Raw genomic sequence first — 24202 nt, forward strand, 5'->3', positions numbered from 1 at the left:
CGCCCGCCCAGTGGGGGGGGGGGGAAGGGAGGCACAGCTTGTGGGGTGGGGGCAGCTCCTGCTACTACTTGCACCCTGGGAGGGCAGGGCGTGTGCCCCTGGATCTGCACTGTGGGGTGGGGCTGCAGCTGTGGGGTGGAGCCGGAGCTGCGTGGGCTCTTCTCAGCTGTGGCTGGGCTCGGAGTAGGCTCCAGCGGCACTGAGAAGAGGCTGCAGCCACCCCAAGTTTCGGTGCAGCTTTGCTTCCAGCCCCGTGCCACCACTTGGCACCTGGCGCAGCCCTGGCTGAAGACCCTGCCTCCACCCAAGTGCCAGGAAAAGCCACAGCTGTGCCAGGCGGTAGCACGGGACTGGGAGCAGAGCTGTGGCGAAATGCGGGGTGCCTGCAGCCTCCTCCCAGTGCTGCCGGAGTCTGCTCCATCCCACAGCTGCAGCCTGCCCTATGCTGTGCAGATCAGGAGATCCCGCACTCGCACCCCCCCCCCTCACCCCAGCTGTCCTGGGGTGCAAGCAGGAGCACAAGCCCTGCCTCTGTCCTGCACCCCCCCTCCCCCCACTCCTCCTGAGCAGTCCCTTCTCCTGCTCTGTCCCTTACTACGGGGGTCATTGATCTGCCCCCTCATGCCCAATGTGATTAATTTTAAACAACTTTCAAGTTGAAATCAAATTTAGGTTGGAATATACCTTTTAGCTGTTACTCAGCAAATAACTGCATATTGGTCACTACAAATGCAGGGAAAAAATTCCCATAGCTTGGAAAAAGTTTTCAGATGTCTTAAGAGGATCAATGCATAGTGTCACAAGATATATTTGTGTGAGCTACTGTGGAAGATGGAAATTTTGGTGAAGAATAGACTTGTGTTCTAGTGGTGGTTGTTTCTGTGTTTTGATGTGACGGGCATCCAGAGTATTGGGTAGCACCCCTCTCTCCCCTGCCAAGATGTTATACAGATTTTATCTTAATGTATTTGTAGTTTAATCTTAAAACTGCTTTTTAGGGACAGTGCCCTTGTCTTCCCTGCTTTTACCTAGGGCACATGGGTTGGATCTGGCCTGCAAAGGTCTGATTTGGCACAGATGATCAGGAGCTTGGTGCTCCACCTTTTCTGCAGCACTGCACTCTGCTGCAGAACTTTCTCTTCCTCTACCTTCTGGTCACAAAATGGGATGTAATTTAGTATTATTGCAGAAATACTGAATTGTGTTGGTGGTAGACGCGTTCTTTCATACCAGATTTTCCTCTGTGGATTGTACAGTGACTTCTGGGTTGCTGCAGAGATTGGCATGGGGGAAGGGAGGTATTCATAGTATCATGGGGTATCCTATCTTGCTTCTGTAACACCCTGGGGAGCACCACTGCCTTGCTTCTGTAACACCATGCCAGCCCCATCTGCCTGCTCCTACTCTGCACACACCAGATCTAGAAATGTGGCAGAGAAGTAACCATGTGGATCCATCCTGTGGAGCTTTGGTAGAGATGGATTTTGCCTGTGCCATGCTATAGTGTGGCAGCTGGCTGGCCTCAGACCTGAGCTGGGTCATTCTAGACCATGACTGTAAACCATTGCTGACTGATCCAGACAGACATTCTTCCAGCCTTTTGGTGTTCTCATGCATGGATAATAGTAATACTTTAAAAGTGACTTTGTGTTTAGAGATAGTATTTCTGTTCAGTTCTTTCTCCCTTCTGTCGATTGTGTTTATTTTCCTTACAATTAATATACACGTGCCTTGTCTGACAGCATGTGGTATCCACTGTGCTATTACCTACCAATCCATGTAACCTCGGAGAGAATCGAGGGGTTCAGTGTGGCAGCAGAAGCTACTGCCTTGCCTTCTGTCAGTATTTTTTTGTGCCTTCTAGCCCTGAAATTCATGACTAACTACTCTGAATGCCAATTATATCCTTCTTAAGGTAATCTGTTTTTCACAGCTCAAAGCAAAACATTCAATCCTTCTGTAAATAACCATCTCCAGCCTATACCAAGATCTTGTGAAAATACATGTGTAAACATATCACGGTAACCTCCAGTACTTGATATTTGCTCTTGGCATTTCTTAACTCCTAGCTATCAAAGCTCCATCTACAAAGTAGGAAATGACTGTGATTTAACAACCACACCTCACTCCAACCAGCCAAATTAAGTAATTCACCTTTAGCTTCACTGTTTGGAGGTTCAGTTGGTTTGAGGTCACAAGGGAATCTTCTGATGCATTTTTCTGACTGAAAGTTTGCAACGCTGGTTGTATTACAACTTTATTGATTGTAAATTACTTGTGATCCTGCTTTTTCGGTGTTGACAACTCATGTTTTGTAAGCCTTATTTTGTTCCTTTTTGAAAGCCCTGCCTTCTTGATTTTTATGGTCATCTTGCTGAAGAGCTAGGTTTCAAGTCTCGTGGTTGCAGAGAACAGCTGGACAGTGTGACCTGTGATTTGAAAGGCTCAGAACCCAAAAGGCAAATGCACTGAATCCTGAATTTATTTTAGAGGGAGAGAGAGTGTGTGTGTGTGTGGTTTTGGGGTTTTTTTGTTCTATTAAATTCTAAATCTTTGGGATTAATGACATTGGAAAACATGCCCAACCTTCCCCTTACCATACAGAAGCAGGACTCTCAAGAGATACTCTGTCCCAGAGCCCCTGAGGGGTTTATGAATTTTTAATTGTGGCATTAACACATTATTTTTCTTGATTTGGGCAAGAGCATAGTAAAGCAGGAACAGTGGATTCTTCTTTCCTAACCCAGTGCATGTTAAGTTCCTGGTAGGAAAATGAGGCAAGTCCCCTGTGCTCCCATCCTTTTCTCCCTGTGGTCCAATTACCACATTGTTCTGATTATAACCTCCTCCCTGCCTTGGTTTATTTACTACTTGGGCCTGAATGCTGTAACATTTTACTTTCATGGATAAAGTAGATGGGGAAGGGGCAGTGAGGTCTTGAGTAAACCTAGGAAAGAGATTTGTATTGACAGTATTTTGTGTCTAATTAAAATATCAAATCAGGTTTGCTTTTCAGTATGTCGGTTTTTTTTAAATATTTCTAGTGCATTTTACTCCTTTGGTGCTTTCCTTAATTATGTGATTCTCTTGTGGGATTTATAAGGACAATAGCACACTGAGGCTTTTATTGACTCCTCTTATTTTGGGGAGGGGAGCAAGCTTTTTTCCTAAAGTTGAACCTGAAAATACGGAGTCACCTTTTTCACGGTTGACTTGGACTCAGAGCAGATTGATATTGTATTGCTTAAATAATAAATGCAGGTATTTCATTAGGACCTTAAGGCATCCAAATGCTAGCAAAATCTTTTTCTTTTAATTTTATAACATATATGTCACTGGCAGAACCAGCTAATAGTGTAATGAGGAGGCAAGGGTAGAAAATGTTAAATAATTTTTCAATTTAAAAACTGTGTGCAAAATAAAGTAATGCGTATTCATTATGTAAATCAAGGCATTCCCTTCACTTGTGAATGTCATAACTACTTTTTCTTTATTCTTAACAAGTCAGTCCAAATGCATAACATGAATCAACAAAATCTTTAGACAAACATGGGATTAGCTTGGTCAGTTATCAGAGCTCTAATACTTACTAGGCATAAGAAGTGATAGGAGATTGTGATTTATGAAGCTTCTCAGTGTCCCAGAGGGAACTTTTAGTTGCTACATATAGACAGTCAAATTTTTTGTACCTTTTTATTACCGTCTTTCTACTAGCAGCTCATAGAAAGCTCAATTGACAGGACTGGTGATAAATTTATTTACTAGCAGCGATATGGAGGACTGTGTCCATTTTGATCCTTTTGTCTTTTGGAATGTACTGGTAGACATGGCTCTCTCTTCCCTATCCTATTCCTGTACTTCAGTCCTTTTTTTACTGGCATGCTCTGTGATCTTTTCTTCTTTCTCTGGTGGATTATTTAAAAAAAAAATTATACATTGCATTTCTTATGTTTAATGAAACCAACATTTTTGTGATCCAAACGATCTGAATTTCAATCTGGATTCCTATACCTGGAGATTGAGCACAGTCTTCCTGTTCTTGGTGTCATTCTTTCAGGTCAGAATTTGGGTAATTCAAGGCAAAACTTTTGATGCTCAACTTGTCATTTCTGTGTTTTGTGGGGAGAAAAAAGCCATTATCCAGAATTTTTGGCCAGCTTCATCAGTACTGAACACTACAGATTGAAAAATTTATTCCCTAAAACTGATTGAAATTAAATCTCATTTAGTTGGAACAGGGTTAGGTCCCCATTTATAGCTGAGATAATAGGCTTTATCTGATGGGAAAAATTCCCACGGCTTTATCTGATGGGAAAAATTCCCATGGACTCCAGTGGTGCAGGATCAAGCCCTTTGAGCAAAGTTTCATGGGTTAAAAACATACAATGGATTTAATGCTGCCCAAGTTAAGATAGTACATGAATTGCATCAAAACAGACTGGCACAGCCATTTGCACACTAGGCTTAAATGGCAGTTAAATGGAATTAGCTATATTGTTGCAAGGCACCGTCTAAATTTGAATAATTTCAGGTGCTTAATGTGGGACAATGGATTGTCAGTCTGTAATGTCTGGGGTTTGCTGCCAGACAAGCTCAAATGTGAACCAACCCCATTGTCTGTTTTTAGCCTATATGCCTTTTCCCCCCTCTTCCCCTTTGGCTCCAGCCGCATAGGGTTTTGAGCATCTTGGACTTGAGCTTGGCGGTTTGTAGCCAGATGAAGCCACATGTGGTTTAGGAGCTTGGTCATACTGGTGGAATCCCAAGTACATTTACCAAAGCTTGCTAGCACTCTGTTACCTAAAGATGGTGTGTATTCCTAAAACATCTGGATAACTGCACTTGCTCTATATGTTACTTACTTGTCCTGAGCTCTTTCTGTTCTTTTATTGGTTTGACTTTTTTTGCTAATTCTTGCTGCTGGAGACTGGATGAAAGTGTTTTTTATTAGTGGTTTCTAGTGGCACAGTCTTTGCTGTATAATTTTGCATGAGAAATTAAACTTCTCAATTGTAGATCTTGGGAGATGAGCTCAACTATACAGAAATACTGAGTAAACTAAGTCAGCCTATCAGTTAATATGCACATATAGTACAACTTAGAATTTTTGCTCTGTTGTCTTGTTGTCTAATAGCCTAATAAAGATGTTGATAATAGCACTGTCCAGGCCAAGAACAAGTCAGGGTGATGTTTGGAGGGAGTAGTTTTCATTTAAAACAAAATGAATGACAGCTGTAAATGCAAATGAAATAATGGAGTGTGTATAAGTGTGGAGATCTACTTCAATTGAGTAATTGCCAGGGATATCACCTATTGGTAGGGGTTAACTTTCCATCTCCCTTACCGCTTGGTGGTGTTGAACCTTTGCTTGATGCAGATTTTCAGAGCTATGATTTACTTATTTTTGGAGTTGTTGGAGTTGCAGACTTTGAACTACTTAGGTATGAAATCCATCCTCATGGTAGAAGGGATTTAGGGACAGAACACTTTCTGTAGTTCAAGGACCTACGTGACTATTTTTAGTCTTCAAAGACTGCTTGCTTTTTCACGGTGGAACCCTTCTAGTTTTGCTGCCACACAATTGACAATTTGCATTTTTTGTTTGTTTTTTTTCACTTGCAGACCAGGAATACAATAGCATAAGCATCTCTTAAACAAAACACTGTTTTTCCTTATTTTAGTGGCCTGAAAGTCTGAAAAGGAAAGTGTCATAATAATAGTATAATACATGCATAATAATAAAGTTTTTAAAGAGAGACCATGAATTTGAAACTAACATAGCTTTAACAAAAAAAAAAAGGGGTGGGGAGGGAGAGTAGCCTCCTGTGTTGCAGCCATTTCAATGATTGGTCCTCTAGTCAATTTTTGCAGTTTTAGCCTGATATTTTCCCCTTTAAACTTTTTCTTAACTCGTGCTGTATGAAAGACCTTTACAAATAAATGGGGAGTGAGAGACAAAAAGGAAAAAAGGAGTCTTTAAATTAGATAGCAAAAGTTAACAAAACGCAGGATTAGCCTTCAAGAAAAAAAAAGAAAAACTAGTTAGGTGCAAGTGCTGAAGTGGCCAACTAGAGGCCGTGCTGTTCTTGACCCACTGCTCACAAGCGGGGAAGAATTGGTGGAGAATGTACTAGTAGATGACAATTTGGGCAGCAGTGATCATGAGATGATTGAGTTCAGGATCCTGAGGAAGGAAGGAGAGCAGCAGAGTAAGGACCCTGGACTTCAGAAAAGCAAGGCTGACTCACTCTGGGAACTGATGATCAGGATCCATTGGGAAGCCAGACTGAGGGGGAAAGACATCCAAGAGAGCTGGCTGTACTTTAAAGAAGCCTTACTGAGAGTGCAGGAACAAACCATCCTGATTGCAGGAAGACTAGCAAGTATGGCAGAAGACCAGCTTGGCTTAGCAGGGAACTCGTCAGTAAACTAAATCACAAAAAGGAAGTTTGTAAGAAGTGGAAACTTGGAAAAACAACTAGGGAGGAGTATAAGAGTGTTGCTCGGGCATGCAGGGATGAAGTGGAATGCAAAAGCACACTGGGAGTTGCAGCTAGCAACAGACATGAAGGGTAACAAGGGTTTCTACATGTATGCCAGCAACAAGAGGAAAATGAAGGAAAGTATGGGTCCCTTACTGAATGGGGTAGGCAACCTAGGAACAGAGGATGCAGAAAAGGCTGAAGTGCTCAATGCCTGTTTCACCTCTGTCTTCAGAGACAAAGTCAGCTCCCAGACTACTGCACCTGGCAGCACAGTTTTGGAAGAAGGTGAGCAGCCAACAGTGGTGAAAGAACAGGCAAAGGACTGTTTAGAAAAGCTGGATGTGTACAAGTCCAGGGGGCTGAATGCGATGCACCTGAGGTTGTGGAGGAAGCTGGTTTATGTGACTGCAGAGCCACTGGCCATTATCTCTGAAAACTCATGGTGGGGTCAGGAGAGGTCCTGGATGATTGGAAAAAGGCAAATATAGTGCCCATCCTTTAAAAAAAGGAAGCAGGAGGATCCAGGGAACTACTGATCAGTCAGCCTCCCCTCAGATCCTGGAAAAATCATGGGGCAGATCCTCAAGGAATCCATTTCTAAACATTTGAAGGAGAAGGTGATTAGGAACAAGGTGAAGAAAAGGAGGCTGAGAGGGGACCTGGTAGCAGCTTATTGCTATACTAGGGGAGTACATCAAGGGCTCCGAGAGCAACTGTTTACCAGGGCACCTGAGGGGAAAACCAGGAGTAATGGCCACAGACTCCTGGAAGACCATTTCAGGCTCAACATTAGGAAAAACTTCTTCACAGTTAGGGTGTCTAGACTGTGGAATAAGCTCCCTCCAGAGGTGGTACAATTGTCTACCCTGGAAATCTTCAAGAGGAGACTGGGCAGTCATCTTGCTGGGGTCACCAGACTCCCAGTTATCTTTCCTGCTTGGTGCAGGAAGCTGGACCCAATGATCTTCCAAGGTCCCTTCCGGCCTTACAGTCTATGAAACAGCGTGGACTCACCAAGAGCATGTCATACCTGACTGCCTTCTATGACGAGGTGACTGGCTCTGTGGATGTGGGGAGACCAGTGGATGTGGTGTACCTTGATTTTTAGCAAGGCTTTTGATACGGTCTCCTACAGCATTCTCTTGGGCAAGCTAAGGCAGTATGGGCTAGATGAATGGACTGTGAGGTGGATAGAAAACTGGCTGGAGCATTGGGCTCAGAGGGTAGTAATCAACAGTTCAGTGTCTAGCTGGCAGCCGGTATCAAGTGGAATGCCCCAGGGGTCCATCCTGGGGGTGGTTTTGTTCAATGTCTTCATCAACAACCTGGACGATGGCATAGAGTGCACCATTATAGTATTGTAGTGCTTAGGGTCGGAAGGGACCTAAACAGATGATCAGGTCTGACCCCCTGCCCTGGGCAGGAACGGGTGCCGGGGTCATATCGCCCCAGCCCAAATATCTGTCCAGCCTCCTCTTGAAGACCCCCATTAGCAAGTTTGCAGATGACACTAAGCTGTGGGGAGTAGCAGATACACTGGAGGGTAGGGCTAGGATTCAGAGAGACCTTGACAAATTGGAGGATTGGGCCAAAAGAAATCTCATGAGGTTCAACAAGGACAAGTGCAAAGTCCTGCACTTCAGACAGAACCATCCCATGCAGTGGTACAGGCTGGGAGCTGACTGGCTGGGCAGCAGCTGTGCAGAAAAGGACCTGGGGGTTACAGTGTACAATGAGCTGAATATCACCCAGCAGTGTGCCCTTGTTACCAAGAAGGCTAAAGGCATACTGGGCTGCCTTACACAAGCGAAGTGATTATTCCCCTCTATTCAGCACTATTGAGACCACATTTTAGAGTACTGTGTTCAGTTTTGGGCCCCCTACTACAGAAAGGATGTGTACAAATTGGAGAGTCCAGCAGAGGGCATTGGAAATGATTCAGGGGCACGTGACTTCTGAGGAGAGGCCGAGAGAACTGGGCTCATTTAGTCTCCAGAACAGGACTGAGGGGGGATTTAAGAGCAGTCTTCAACTACCTGAAGGGGGGTTACAAAGAGGATGGAGCTAAACTGTTCTCATTGGTGGTGGCAGATAACAGAACAAGGAGGAACAGTCTCAGGTTGCAGCAAGGGAAGTTTTAGGTTGGATATCAGGAAGTATTTTCTCACTAGGAGGGTAGTAAAACACTGGAACCAGGGTATCCAAAGAGGTTGTGGACTCTCCATGCTTGGAGGTTTTAAGACCTGACTAGACAAAGCCTTGGCTGGAATGAGGATGGTCCTGCTTTGAGCAGGGGACTGGACAACCTCCTGAAGTCCCTTCTAACCCAATTTTCTAAGATTCTATAAATCACATGATACTGCTAATGAAAGGTGGCTGTAAATTTTTGGACAGGTTTTGCTTCCAATTAATAGACTGCAGAAGCTTTTTCATGCTCCCCTGCTAACATGCCTCGGATCTGACCTGCAGGCACAAATATTAAAGACTTTAATATTCCACTAAAGCACTAATTTACATTGTGCAATGTCTGTTTTTGTTCAGTTTTAAACCTGTTCTAACTAGTGTTGGAATTGAATTGCTGTAGATTTACCTCTCTGTATTATTTGCACTTAGGTTGTATAACTGTCTTTCTATTTGAACTCTGTTTCTAGTTGCTTATAATTTCCCTCTGATGGTTCAAACTTTCCAGGCTCATTTTCTGTGTAAAATGAACTTTGTTTGAACATTTGAGCAAAAATGGTACTTTTTCAATGTGTAATAAGCACCTAAGTAAACAAGCAAACAAACTTCTTCAGCAACCCTCTTGCGTAAGAGTGGATTGAGAGAGGATTGACTAAAAATTTAATGAGATTTAAATAGAGGCTTTCTACTTGGTATTTTTAAGAATCGGTCTTACCATTTGTATTTCAGGTATTTTCTAAGGTAAGGTGTATTCTCATTAGCTGAAATAACCTTAAGACATGGAGATTTTTTAAAAACTAAATAGAACCATAACGCTAGATTTGGTACATTGTTTTGTTATGTAGGAGGTTACCCTAACACAGTTTACATTCATTTTGGTAGTAATGTAAATTATTTTAGGTTTCTTATTTTAATATTTTAACATGTTGGAAACATGTGAATGACATGGCTTATTTACTAAGTAACAAAACTTCTTGCTCATGCAGTTTTATTTTTCTTGAAACAAACTTCAAATATTTTGGGTATATAACTTCTCTTACCAAAATGTATTTTATGTTCTAGTCAGAAATGTATACTTACTATTTTAGGTTGGTTTGGGGAAGGGGGGTGGGAGAATCAAATATGCCAAGCTGAAAGTGCTAGAAGTTAATTCCTACTTACTAAATCTCTTGAAAAAGAGAACCTTCTAAATTACTCTAAGATGCACGTCAAACTTTTAAAAACAGTCCTTTCTCATTTTCATTCAAAGACTGGAAGAAAAAGATCTTTCAGTACTGTGTGCTAGTTTTGTGGAAGAGCATGAGAGCATGGCAGTGACTGTTTTCTCCACTACTACATTCTCTGAAATAAAACATGCACCTTGTTCTTGGAAGGTAGAATGTAGGAAAAAAGATTCTCCACCCCAGGCATGGATGACTTTTGTGACCTAGAATAAGTTGTGTATATGGAGGCATCCCTGGAGGCAGTGAGAGACACCAGGAACTTCCTGGTGTGGCAGGACAGCAACAAGGCTAGGTCCTAGACCTGGGCTGGGCAAAATACAGCTCACAGGCCAGATCTGGCCTGCCAGCTGATTGGATCCAGCCTGTCTGGGGAGACCACCAATTGACTGGATCCAGTTGGCAGCTGCCCCCGCAGTGCTCTGTATTGGGCCAAGCCCTGTCCAGGTCAGCCTGCACCACACTCTAGCATGTGCCCACTGGCCTGGCACCAGCCAGTGCACACAGCTTACCAGTAGGGCTGCTCCTGATGCAGCTGCAGCTTCCTGGGTGCTGCTCAGCTCCCCCATCCTCCAGCACCAGCTGTTCCTCCTGGTCCTGCTGCATGAGCTGAAAGGAAGCTTCAGTTGGGCAGCTCCTGCCCCAGTGCATGGAGCTCCATCTCCCAGCTCTTGGCTGCCTTCCCTCTGTCTGTCTGCCCATGCCAGGTGCACATGCCCCCTGCTTCCTTCCTTCCCCATGCCCCTCGCATCCTCCCCACAAGGCAGTGGCCACCCTGCACTCCCACCCCATGATCTCGGCCTCACCTGCCCATGGGCCCATCTCACAGGGAGTTTTGGTGAGTTGTTGCAGGGGCTGGGGAAGGTGTGCTGACCTGGTCTGTGACAACTCAATTCATCAGAACTCCCTGTGTGGCCCCAGGCCCAAACAGTTGGCCCACCCACTGGGCTAATCTCTTGTAAGGGTAGTAGCAAGACATTTTTACTGCAAATATTTAAGTTCTGGTAAGTAATTAAGTGGGTTTTTTTTTCAATACCGCAACCCTCATCAAGATACTATAAATTAGGTGCAGCAGCTCATATTTGCCCTGAGCCAGTTCAGTTGCTGTTTCAGGCACATGCTGCAGTGTTCAGCCAATAGTTACTGTGGTTGTAAGAGGGTTAACCCTGGACTCTGCCCCTGCTCTTTACAGTCCTAGGGAAAACTGGCTGCTATCTTTGCAACTGTGAGTCACTGTCTGCTTGCCTCTGTCCCCTGCTTCTACTTCACTGAAAAAAATCAGTTTCCCTGCTTAAGATATGCACCCTCAGTTTTGGAGGACTGATTTTGGGGGGTTGGGGGAATGCACGTGGTATGCAAGTAAATATGGTAGTTGTACTATATGAAATAAACCATGATTCCAGATTCATGCTCCTCAACAAATAGAATTCATGGGATAATTTTACTGATTAGAAACCATAATTCAGGAAAAATGGGCTGGCAAGAGAGGATATGCAAATAGTCAAGGGATCAAAGACAAGGAAAATCTCCCAAATTTTCACTGAGGAAATAGATGCAGGTGTTGTGCTTGGCTCAGTATGTAGAGATGGAGGGTAGAAAACACTATATCATGTTTCATTTTGTTTTTTTCCCCTTAGTCTGCTTCATCTGATTCTTTGAGGTGGGAGGTCCAATTATATCCTTTGTTGTATATGTAAGCATCCCTTCAAAATTAGTTTGCTGCAGGTGTCTGAGATGGACAAGCTCTAAGTTGCAGCCCGGGTGTTGGAGGTGGACGAGTTTTGAGTGTGAAATGGTAATTGGATTCCTGAGGAGGGAATAAATGACCAAAAGATGTGTTTTTGGGGAGAGGGTGGGGAAAGCTGCATTATAAATCGAGAGATGCAGTTGTTGATGGTTGTCAAGAATTGCCTGCTAGAGATGGCGTTGCTTTCTGTAGTGTTCTATAGTAAGGGGGAAATCTGGTATCTGTCTCTTCTGCGGTGGTATCAGAAATGTGCATATTAGTCAGCCAAGTCTGGATTTAATGAGGTAATAGATCAAGTTACAGAAAAATAATCTTATCCTAAATTCCAGAGCAATGCATCCAGAGTTCTTGAACTTCACAGAACACCTTTCCTACCTTGCCTTTCCTTGTATCAAAGTGACCTACATTTTGGTGGAGGAACACCAGGCTTTACTCTCTCCCAGTCTTCTGTTCCCATGGTGACAAGACTGGGTGTGTGTTAAGCGGCTTTGGTAATTTTTTGGCTAGGTTATGACCAGTTTCCTAATCTCTGTCCTTCTGTTGGACGTGATCTCTTTTATTTCCATTGTGACAATCAGTCAGGAATGATGACACCCATCTTCTGACCTCCTTGGTTGCTTCTGCTTATTCTTGTAAATTTTGGAAACCAAAAGTGCTGATCATCATCTTAATACCATTCTTACTTCTTGATTTTTCTAGTCTCCACTTACTAAATAGTAAATAATAGTTGTTGTTTTTAGCAACTAATTTTCTCAGACCATTTCTTCCTTTACAACTAATTCTGCAAGTTTGAAGAACTTACAGTAAACCTTGTCTAATGTAACATCCTAAACATGGGGAACTAAGATTATTTTTTTACCAGAACATTTTGAGAATAATTGTGAAAAACATTTCAGATTAAAATTTGGCAGACTTCACCACTTTTGCTTGACCTCTGCATCTGAAGAGAGATGGCTGAGTTTGAAAGCTGTATCAAAAGTTTATAGTGGTTTTCAATGGCCTGAACATAGCATGATTTAAACACAAATATTTATTTACTTTTGTCCTGTGTTCTGGTAGAATATCTTATTTGGGTGCTCAGTGCATGCTGTTGAAAACTGGGCTGGGTTCCTGTTTTTGCTTGAAGAAATGGCATGCTGATCTATTTTGCTTCCTGTGTTATGTGCCAACTTAAATTGATATGTAGCATGTAGATTTCTGTTTGTAAGAATATTAATAGTATTAAAAACATTGTCATCATATTTAAAGCTTGCTCTTTTTCTCTTTATAGTAGTTGAATGGGGAGATGATGTTAAAGCAATTTCAGAAGATGAAGCTGTGGTGCTGGTGAACCATCAAGCAACGGGAGATGTTTGCACTCTAATGATGTGCCTTCAGGATAAAGGCATGGTAGGCTATCACTGGGGAAACAGGATATTTTCTGTGTATATGGTTATATTAAGGAAGACTCATGTATAGCTCTTCCCTTTTTGCCTTCAGTGAGCAATGATGGATGTTGCTTCCCTCTAAAATAAGAAAACCTTAAATAAAGATGGGAGTCATGTTGGTTTTTTGTTTGTTTTATGTGACAGCAGGTGGTTTAGAGCAAAATTATGAGATCATAAATATGGACTTAAAAGAAAAAACATAATACTAAATCTTTGTGGGTGAATTCTGGAGAAGAAAAAAATCTCCTAAAACACAAGGTTGAAGCTAATAGTCTCTTGAATATGCATAACTTTATAATATTTTTTTTCATTTCTCATGCATAACTTGTTCCAACTTCAACCAGTGAAGAAAAACACTTTCAGGTATCACTTACTCCAGGATAGATTTTCCTACCCCACCCCCGTCCTGTCACAAAAGGTCTGAGGCAAATATTTATTTCAGAGAAACGAGTGTCTAAAATTGAGGTGATCTGTTTTGTATTTTCCATACACTGTATTTAGGTTGCCAAAACTTGAAAATTATATGTTCAGTTTCAACTTCAGTTTATCATGAGTTTGTTGAGGAGAAGTGATGTTTTCACATATCTTGTAGGCTATAATTAATTTATATAGTCGATTTTGGGTCTGATGTTAATGATCAAAGCAGAGAAGAGTAGAAATTCTAGAAAGACTCCTTGCTAACTCTGAATCCATTTTATAGCTTCCTTTTCCCTCAACACTGAAATTTCCCTGTCAGTGAAAGAAATTAGAAAGCAAAAGAAATGTCTTGCATTCTTCCTCAAAGTGTCTGCACAGCTTGCAGCTTCACAGGAATTCTTGGCACTAAACCATTTTCAACAGGCTTTTAAATGATTTAGGGAAATATGCAGGCATTTTAACTTGTTAAACTCTGTGTGTAATTTTATCAGTGGCTTAATGGAAGAACTCTTCGGGGAACATTGTCTTTCTCTGACAATAACAACATTGCCCAGCATTTTCAAAGCTATGGTTATATCATAAGCATTCTTTTTCCTCCTCAGGATTAACCAAACAAACTTTGCATCTGTCACAGCCTGGAGAACAACTGAGAAACCAGAGACAAAAAAAAAATTCCTAAAAGTACATTTTGTCATGTCAGTTACTCTGAAAACTAAGGAACAATTTGGACTGCCATAATTGTATTAATAAATAGCAGTGTATAAGCTAAATTCTATTGCCTCTCTTCAGACAGACAGAAGCACCTTTTTATGTCCTGTGTCTTCACCCAAAATGCATTTAGAGCAGTCATTTGGGACAATTTTGCACCAATGTGCTGTAGAAGTATAAATGTTTATCCTTTATAGCAAAAGGATGTTTACACACTGTATCTGAGGTCTCAAATGGCTTAAAAATCAGGCTGAGGCTTTAAATTGCAGGCAGATGCAAGGGAATTGCTCTTATGTACTCTAGATGTGACATATAATGAAAACTAAAGCCACATATATCCAAGTCCTATTGCTCCATAGACAAAGATACAAATCAAATGGCAGTTTTAAGGGATTGCATAGCCCCAGGCTGCAAAACTCTATCAAGATCCTTAGAAACATTTTGATGGAATATTTCATATCTTTTCACAGAGGTATAATGAATGTGCAGGGTGCAAAAGAATGGAGACAGGACTTCTTTTGGAAGACATGGATGTATGAGACTTTTTTTTTTTCTTTCAGTGTAACTGTAACACTGAAGGCTTTCTTAAGTCTGTGAGGTTTTTGTGTGAAGAAACTTTAAAAGATTCCTATAAAGATATTTAAATAGTTAAGCTTCACTCCTTAAAATATGCAGGTTGTGCCCAAAGGTGGGCTTTGGCTTTTGTTTAATTTACTTTATAAAATTAATATATTATTATAATGTGTTGTGAAATGTTTCATGAATAATACAAGCAGCTAAAAATAATTGCAAGCAAGATTAGGTTAATTCAGTGACATCTTCTGAATGACCCTATTCTAATAATAAATCCTACTTTTTTTTACCTCCAAGATAACTGTAAAAGTCACACTTGGCTAATATTCAGAGTTAAGTGGTCTTCCAGCTGTCTTGACTTTCATACTTGCGGTATCTTTGTGCATGCAATAAAATGCCAACTAAAGTTCTTTTTTTTTTTCAATGCAGTTTCTGTATATTAATAGATTTAATATTTTTAAATATTTGGTCCTTTATTTGGTTTTATGATTTGCCTGTGGGATGTGGTAAGGATGGGAGTAATGGGAGCAGTTCAGGGTCTTTATCTGTGCTTATTTGGGAGAAAAAGCTGGATTTTTGTGTTCTGTTTTTCTGAAATGTGGTAGGTACTTTAAATGCAGGGTTGGCTTGCAGTTGGAGCAATATAATGAATATTTTTAACATGCATAAGTGACTGCTGTGAGACTATAGAATAACCTTGTCATTTATTTGGGAAAGATGCCTGGAGCTACAAATTGATATGGTCAGAATAAATTGTTGCTTACCAAAAAACTACCAAGATGAGCTGAGGTTTTTAAGATTCAGATTAAGTGGTCTTTTTCTCAGGGCTTTGAGAACTTTGCATTGCTTGTCATAGTTCATGTGAATTGCTAGCATCCTAAGATTTTTAGCATACTATTAAGTTGAATTTTAATCGGTGGACCTGAAAGCATTTTCTTAAAGTGTTAAGCATCCCATTTAAGAGATGGAGAAACTGGGGCATAGAGAAGTAAAGTGGCTTGCCTAAGGTTATCCAGCAGGTAGTGATAAAGTCAGGGATGGAATTCAAGTCTTCTGAATAGCAATCTGTTGTTTTATCCACTGCCTAAGAAGAAGCTCTTAAGTGATGTGTTTACCACAAGCTTTTTTTAGTTAAACAATTCCCCAAGTGTCCCGAGTTGAGACTGATAGTCTGGTTCTGGTCTACTTCTGGCATAGTAAAGAAGAATGTTACAACCTGCTTAAAATTTGTCAAAGAATTTTGTTCTTCAGTATGGTGACAGTACTGGAATGCTTATAAACAAATAAAATGGACAAAAAGGATCACTTTTAGCCTTCTCAAACTTAAATGCAAATGCCAGTGAACTGTACCACACTCTTAAGACTCCCTTGTGCTTCCAGGTTTTCTTGCATTAATTAGAGAAACTTTGTGGAAACAAACGCATCCATGAGGACTGCAGTTTTCATTTGTACAGTGTAAGTGCCTGCCCAGTACCATGAATCCAATACTTTCTCCTTCCAGATAAACTTGAGAGCAGGATTTCTGCTGCTTGGTACTTGGTGACCTCGTTATACAGTCCAAGAAGTTACACTTGAGTCAGCTACAAAGTGTTAAAAACATTTGCAATAAGCTTGTTGAGGATTTACTAACACAAGCATATGATCAGTTCAACCAAGAGTATTAAGTTAAAATGCAAGGATGTTACTGGCAGTGCCATAGATTACAGTAGAATGCATAACAAAATGTAAATGAAAAGTCTTAGAAATTGCCCTTTGAAAGAGAGAGAGAGAGAGAGAGAGGGGAAGTGGATATTGGAAGGAAGATTTCTTTGTACTATGCATTGCAAGTTTCAAGACTTAATTTCCCAGTTTCACTCAACAATTACAACAAATGCTTTAAGATCCAAGTCCATCTTTGTGGCCTGTATGACTTTATTATGAGAACTGCCCTGTCAGATGACTGTCTGACTGCACTGTGGAATAATAGGCACCTTGTCTTGTCAGTTGTCATAGGAAACTTATTCCTATTATTTCTTTGTCCTCTGTCTTTTTTGGGGAGCTGTGGAGGCAAAACATAGTCCACCTGAAACAGAATATGAAACAGCTGTATATCCATGTGGATCCCATGCTAGGTGACACATGCCTAATGCTTCCAGGATCAGCAGCCTTCTTTCACCCATAGGCATACAGGCTACATCAGCCACAAATGTCCTACAGTTCACTTTCCTGCTTGTGGCAGTAAGGTGGAGTTAACATTGCCTTACCTACTCTTATCAGCATTGTTCAGTTGTAAGTTAACTTCTAACTCTCAAATTCCCTTTGAATTTCATCTTTTATTTTGTCAGCTGTGTCCAGAAACAAACTAATACAACCCAACGCTTATTTACTTCCCTTCTTGGGCAAAATGATGGATTCAGAGCAGCGTCTAGCTTCCTTGTCTATTCTGCAGTTTTTCAGTCTGTTCATGAAAAAGGAAACAGTCATAAACTTGTTTAACCATAAAGAGCAGGTGATGCTTACTTGGTTTCTGAGCCACATTTGGTACCCATGCCTGAGTGTACAGACCGGCAAGTGTTAGCATCAGCAACAGTGACGGCTGTGGTGCTGACACGGACAAAATAAATGAAAGCCGTAACAATGTCACTTAATGTTGGAGGAAATGTAACTATCCATAGGATGGGTGTTTTCACACAAACTCTTACCTTTGGCACCTGTGCTTATATCTGACTTCTCAGTACTGAGGTTTTCTCAAAGACCAGCATAGCCCCTCTAAATTAATCTTCTCAATTCCCAGGATGCATCTCTTCTCCACTGTCTGGCAGGGAACCATCTCTTCTCCACTGTCTGGCAGGGAACCATCTCTTCTCAGACTTAACAGGTCAGGCAAGGGCCTCTCTCTGGAGGCCAGGACTTTGATTCCCAACTAAGATCCCAACTCGTCCACCTTGGGTGTCATGGCAGCAGCCTGCAGAAAACTCCTCTGAACTAGCTGTGCCAGTATAATGCGCTACCCTGGTTGTGCTGGTCCCCTATTTGGCTCTTGGATGGAGGTTCTCCTCTCCCCTTATCCTTTAAGGAAAAATAGAGGGTCTTAATCCCCTTCAGCATGTGTTGCCAGTCCCGATCTTCAGATGAAGAATATCAGCAGTCGGAGGGATAGGCACTATGACTCCCTGAGCAACATGCATCTGCTGGAGATCTTTGTTCCTTCCTGATGAGGTCTCTAGCTCTTCTACCAACCCCAGGTAACTTAGCATTACAGACGCTGTTCTCCCTTACTGCTGCAACTTTCAAAGTAGTAACTCCAACAATAAAAGAGAAAATCCATTAGCTTTATATACTGTGGTGTTTAGCTTCTGGTTGGATAGCTCACCCAATAAATTAGGGCATTCTAGCTTCAGTCAAGACACCAATTCTGTCGCCATCTGCAGTCCTGGTACCTGTTTTTTTTCAGTACAGGGCTATACAAGAACATATGGGGAAGAGTGCCCCTTCCCACTCCTCCTTTTAACTTTGTACCTGATGCTTGTGTAGTCCTGGTCTGATTGGGGTGCATGCCTCGACTACCTACAGAAGACTTGGTTACAAGACACTTGGTACTTGCATGTTCCAGAACTGCAGGCGGTCAGATTAACTTGCTTCTGGTGTTCCAGCCTGCTTCACAGAACTCCACCATGCAGGCTTTCTCAGATAACACATCCGCAATTGTAATATCCAAACAAACAAGGAGATGCTAGCCTACTCTTCACCTCATGTCAGAAGACGATCAGGTTATGGATATGATGTCAACACCGTGGGATATATGCTCAAGAGGTTTTCTTCTAGGAATCGGTGTCTCCCTGGCACACTTCTTGAGCAGCAAATATTGGTTGCTCTACCATCATAGCAATTTTACAGTTGTGGGGAAATTCTATTATAGACTTGCTTGCCACCTAAGACAATACAAGTTGTCTGGTTCTAGGAAAGCACGAGCTTGGGGTCATTATAAAATGCATTGCTTGTGCTATGGGCTCAAGCCTCTTGTCTGTTTGTACTGGTTCTTTTTGTTCCTGGGAAAGACTGTGTACCAGAATGACTGACTGGTTTTTCAGAATATCATTATGGATACAAGGACCTTGCCTTCATCCCTTACTTTACTGTCTTGGATTCTGAGCTAGTGAAGGAACTGAATGATAGCTGTGCTGCCCTGCCTTTCTGGCCTGTGGGGGAAGGCAAGAGGGCAGACCTAACACAGGTCTCAGTAGATGTTGTTGTTCAAAAACTCTGCTATTGCCTATGCATGTGATAGCTCAGAAAACATAGTTACTATGAGATAAATAACAATTCCTTATTTGAAGACCAAGACAGTTTTCTACCATGTGAAGCCTGCTAAGATCAAATACAGAGTCAAGTAATAGATTCATCTTTCTGAGAAACACAGTGAAAACTCAGTGGGGACAAATTAGTAAGAGGCAGGTAAGGTGCCTGTGTGAAGTTATAACACATGAGTAGCTGCTGTATTCTGTATATTAGCTCTTCTGTTGTTGCTTTTGAGAACGTAACCTGGCTGGTTATCTGTGTGTTTCCAGTTCTCTGCATAAATATCCTAATTAATCCTTTTTAAAAACTTTTCCAGGTTGTCCGTCAGATGATGTGGCTAATGGATCATATATTTAAGTATACAAACTTTGGCATTGTATCTCTAATCCATGGAGACTTCTTTATAAGACAGGTAAACAGTAAATATATAGCAGTACTGTCATTGTATCGGGGCTCAGTTTTTCCCTCAAGCCATTTGGTTGCAAAATTTCAATGTTGTGTCCGGAAATTTCATTATGCCTCTCCTATTAGTGAGAATTACTAAGTGAAATCCCTGTGCTGGAAATATTTTTGCTGGGGAACAGGGTTTTTATAGAAGATAAAATATTAAAAATAATTACCTCGGTAACTTTTTATTTAACATGTATATTACAATAGTGCTGATAGCCATTAACCCGACTGGGGTTCTGTTAGGATAATTTACTGTACAAATATATTAACCTGGGTAAAATCATGTAAGACTTGTCTCGCAGGCTAAAAAAAGTACTAGAAAAAGTTCCACTTGGTAATAGCTCAGTTTTGGGGCCCACATCCTCCAAGTGTCAGCCCAGACTTACCTCGAGCATCTTCCCTCTGCTCCGTTCCCCCACCCTCAAAAATCTGTTGGCATACAGTCATGCCTACCCAGTATAGGGTGCATTTTTTTTGGTTTGTAGGAGGGAGAAAATGAGATTTTATTTGAGGGCATACTGAGTCTTAATTGCAGAAACTATTTTTTTCCATAAATTATCCCACCCACACCTTGCATAACTCATTCATTTTGTTATTGAGTATATTGTACATGATTGCATTTGCAATTGGTATTTAAATATGATTGTGTAAATGTGGGAATGTGCATATATAGTAAATACCATGTGAACAGCCATGTAAGTGACAGGAGATGTTTATATTGTTGGGTTCTGGTAAAACTTGGAGTTGGCAATTTTTAAATGGTTACTGCAGTTGACTCCACTTAAACTATGTCACTTCAAACCACCTGAGAATCACTCCGAAAGCTTGTCCTACCCTCCCGTCTCATTTGAAAGTTGGGAGATTTGTAGTTGAAGACCCACATCTCAAGCCTGCACTTGCTCCCTCTAAGGCAGTTATAGGCAAGTTTTTCTGGCCCCAGGCCAAAATGACCTACTTTGCGTCAGAGTCGGTTGGATACTCATGCTAGGACCTGACTGTCATTGCTTATGTTTGCAGTAACATAGGGAGAATGATGCTGTCAAAATCCTCCCCCTATTCCCCCACCAAATGCTGCTGCAGCCACAGGTGTGCCACTGAAGCCACACATCTGCAGGCCAGATCCAGTGGTTCTCTAGGCTGGATTGGGTCCATAGGCCAAGTGGTAGGTTGGTTCATAGGTTGCTGACTCCTGGTCTAAGAGGCTGGAGTGGCTCCAGCAGGGCTCTTTCCAAGTGGTGGTTTAAGACCTACATCTCAATCTGTTACTTTACCACTGCTGGCATTAAAATCAGGACTTGTTTTTAAAAGTTGTTTAATAAATGAAGAAAGAACTTTTGTAAAGACAGTCTTTTCTTGAGGCTCTATTAGGTCATCAAAGAGAATTGGTAAAGGATAGAAGCACAATTACTTTCTATCTGGCATTTCAGGTTTAATAAGTGCATATGTCCCTAAGCTAGCTGTTTTTTTGGTGCCAACTCTTCAGCTTACTTCTAGGGGATGTCTTCAGTGGCTCTATGCTGTTTCAAGACTTGTGCTAACAACAGCCTCTCCCAATCCAAAACAGAGGTGCTGTAGGGTCAATCCTTACCACGACTCTTCTCCCTCCTCCCTCCCCACCCTCCCCCATTTGGGAGATCTTTGGCTGAGAGAGGCTGTGGTTGCATTTACATGAGATGATTACTGTAGAGTAGACTAATTTTAGGATTTAGCTGTGCAGTAAAGCCTCAGCATCTACACATGCGGCCCAAACTAATAAATGCTTCTGTAGGTTAGTACTTGCCAACACAAGTACCATCCTACAGGACTGGCTGGGGCATGAAGGTGCTTCAGTGCAGGGGCTGCCTGCTGGCTATCCCTCCACTATAGCACCTCCCTGCCCCAGCCGATCCCTCCGCAGCGTGTTGAGCCAGGTCAGAGCAGCCCCAGGCTGGCAGGCTGACACCTGTGGCAGACTTACTTCAGGCAACTTTTCCCCCCATCACTCCTCCAGGCCTCCTGCCAGCTGGGGCTGCTCTGACCCAGCTCAACATGCTGTGGTCCTGGGCACATTTGTAAACGCTGCACCCGGGAATAATAAACTCTGGCATGAAGTGTGCTGGAGTTTATTCAGTGAAATTAATGTCACGCATAGACACACCCAGTGAGAGCGTCTCCAGCATGTCCTTTACAACCTCAGTTCCAAGTGTGGAATGAGGAGCAGGAGTGGGGAGAGCTCACTTAATTTTTTTGCAGGAGCTGCAAGTGGCATGGAGCCAGCATAGATACTATACTACCCTTTAATGATTAATCCTTTTTGGAACAAAGTGAATGACTAAATCATTGCAAAGTTTAACCAGGAATTTGAGAGCCTTAAACAAATCAGGCTTTTTCACCCCCCTAAACAGAACTGGTAGCAAAACTTAATTTCAGAATCACAAAAAAAGGATCCATTTTGTCAGCTGTGGGCCTTTGAATTATAGAAATAATAGAAAATTAGAGTTGGAAGGGATCTCAGGAGGTCATCTAGTCCAACCCCCTGCTCAAAGCAGGACCATCTCCTACTAGATCATTCCAGGCAGGGCTTTGTTGAGCCAGGCCTTAAAAACCTCCAAGGATGCTTCTGTACAATACTTTGTTTTAATAGGATTAATGGAAAAACAGATATATGAACATTTTATGGTTGCTGACCTGCGTGTTTTCATATCTGTGGCCTGTAATGGAATCTTCTCATAAACTGTCCTTATTTTAGATTTTATATGTATCTTTTTTTTTTTGTGATGAAGCTTTTTTCATGAGTTACTTTTTTTTTTCTTGGCAAATCTTTTTATTAATTCAAAATGGATCTTTTTACTGAGCAAATTGAATTGGAGTACTATTAACAGGTGATAAATACTTCCTACTGTTCACTGACATCAAAGAATGCACTTCAGGGGAAAAAAAAATAAAAGTTTGAACCAGTGGAGCTTTACATCTCCTTGATTCTGAAAACTCTTACTCCTCTATGAAAGTGACATTAAATTGCCGCTGCTTTTGGGAAAAATAGTATCTTTCTAAAAAATTCTTTAAAAAGCTTAAACTTACCATAATATCTTAATCATTTTATATTTTAAGTAGTCTTTCTTCTCCCACCCCAATCTTCTAGGGAAAAGCTCACCGTGACCAGCAGCTTGTGCTCCTTGAAGAACATCTAGAAAAATATTATAGAAGCCGTAGTCGGAAATGGATTGTACTGTTTCCAGAAGGTGGCTTCCTTAGGAAAAGGAGGGAAACAAGCCAGGCATTTGCTAAGAAAAACAATTTGCCATTTCTTCAGCATGTCACCCTGCCAAGACTGGGGGCAACACAAGTTATTTTGAAATCGCTTTTGGGTCAGCAACAAAATGGAACCCCAGCAGGTGGAGATTCTATGAAAGCAGGTAAAGATAATTTTTACAGTCCTATTAAAGTTTAGTCAAGTACGGTATGAATGTGAAATTATTAAACAAAAATTTAAGAATCACAGAGATCTTTTCTAGCCAGGTCATTACCTGAACGTATAAACATAAAATATCTTGAAATGTTAATTGCTTCATTTACTGATCATATTTTTTAATTTTAAATTTTTTGTCAATTTTTTTTGGTGTTTGCAATCATCTATTCTTGGAACTTGAAAGATAATTACAGCTATTTTCAATTTTCTGTTGATAGCTGCTTATACTGTGTACCCATTAGTGGTATTTAAATGCCCAGCTTGGCCTGTGTAGATGTACTCCAGAAACCCTTTTTTATAGATGGTATTTTAGTTCTTTGGCTTGCAATTCATGCGCGCAGTTTAAAAGGGCCTGCCGACAGGGAAAAAGCCCCAGGTAGACGCAGGAGCAGCGAGAGACGCGCAGGTGAAAGCCCGCTGCGTCCCTACTCCCCCGAAGCCCCCCAGAGACCCTCCAGCAGCTGCGGAGCCCCCCGCCAACCCCCAGCACAGCCAGAGGTAAGCAGGGCCTGTGGCGAGAGGGGGCTAACCCCTTAGTGTGTGTGTGGGAGGAGGCGGCTAAGAGGAGCAGGGCCGGGTCAAGCCCCGCCCAGGCCCCTACTTCGCCCAGCCCCCCAGGGAGCCACGTGACCGGAGCTGTGCGAACAGGCTGCGCAAACAGGCACGCTTCTCTGCTGGCACGTGAGTTAGCGCGGGAGGGCCCGGGACCCTGCCTGCGCCCCCAGTACTGGTGGTGATATCAAACCAGAAACATAGGGTGCCTATACACAAGCAGCGAGGTTGCTCTGACGCGCTGTAATTATGGAGCATCAGAGCAGACTTGATTGATCAAGTCTACTGGAGCCTGGTAGTTACTGTGCTCCAGCAGACTCCAGGCTGCGGGGGCTGCCTGTCCCTTTTCCAGGCTCTGGGGCCTGGGAGCATGGTGACCTCCCCTTGTGGGGTCTGCTCCCTTTTGGGGTCTCTGGCGCGCCAGCTGGAGGAGCTCCAGGCCACAGTCCAGAGACTGCGTGCCATCAGGGACTGCAAGCAGGAGATAGACTCCTACTGCCAGGCCCTTCTCCCCCGGGAGGCAGAGGGTAGACCACAGTCCCCCTCCACGCCAAAGGAGGACTTTGGGACCTCCTGCTGTGTCCAGCCAGGGGCATGGACCACGGTGGGCAAGGGCCCTAAGGCCCACCGCACCAAGGCCCCTACCCGACCAGAACTGAGCAACAGATACGCACCTCTTGCTGCTCCAGCAGAGCCTGCTGAGTTGCCGGCCCCCA

The 24202-nt window shown here is 42.3% G+C and overlaps 1 protein-coding gene across 1 annotated transcript in view; it reads left to right on the plus strand.

Moving 5' to 3' along the window:
- LPGAT1 (lysophosphatidylglycerol acyltransferase 1) overlaps positions 1-24202 on the plus strand; it is a 110136-nt gene that overhangs the window by 35943 nt on the left and 49991 nt on the right. The window contains exons 2-4 of the mRNA XM_006028795.3: positions 12904-13022; positions 19353-19448; positions 22608-22881. Coding sequence (XP_006028857.1) covers positions 12904-13022; positions 19353-19448; positions 22608-22881 — 489 coding nt within the window. The remainder of the gene's footprint in view (positions 1-12903; positions 13023-19352; positions 19449-22607; positions 22882-24202) is intronic.

Source organism: Alligator sinensis, unplaced genomic scaffold, assembly GCF_000455745.1.
Source record: "Alligator sinensis unplaced genomic scaffold, ASM45574v1 scaffold1277_1, whole genome shotgun sequence".
Lineage (NCBI taxonomy): Eukaryota > Metazoa > Chordata > Crocodylia > Alligatoridae > Alligator > Alligator sinensis.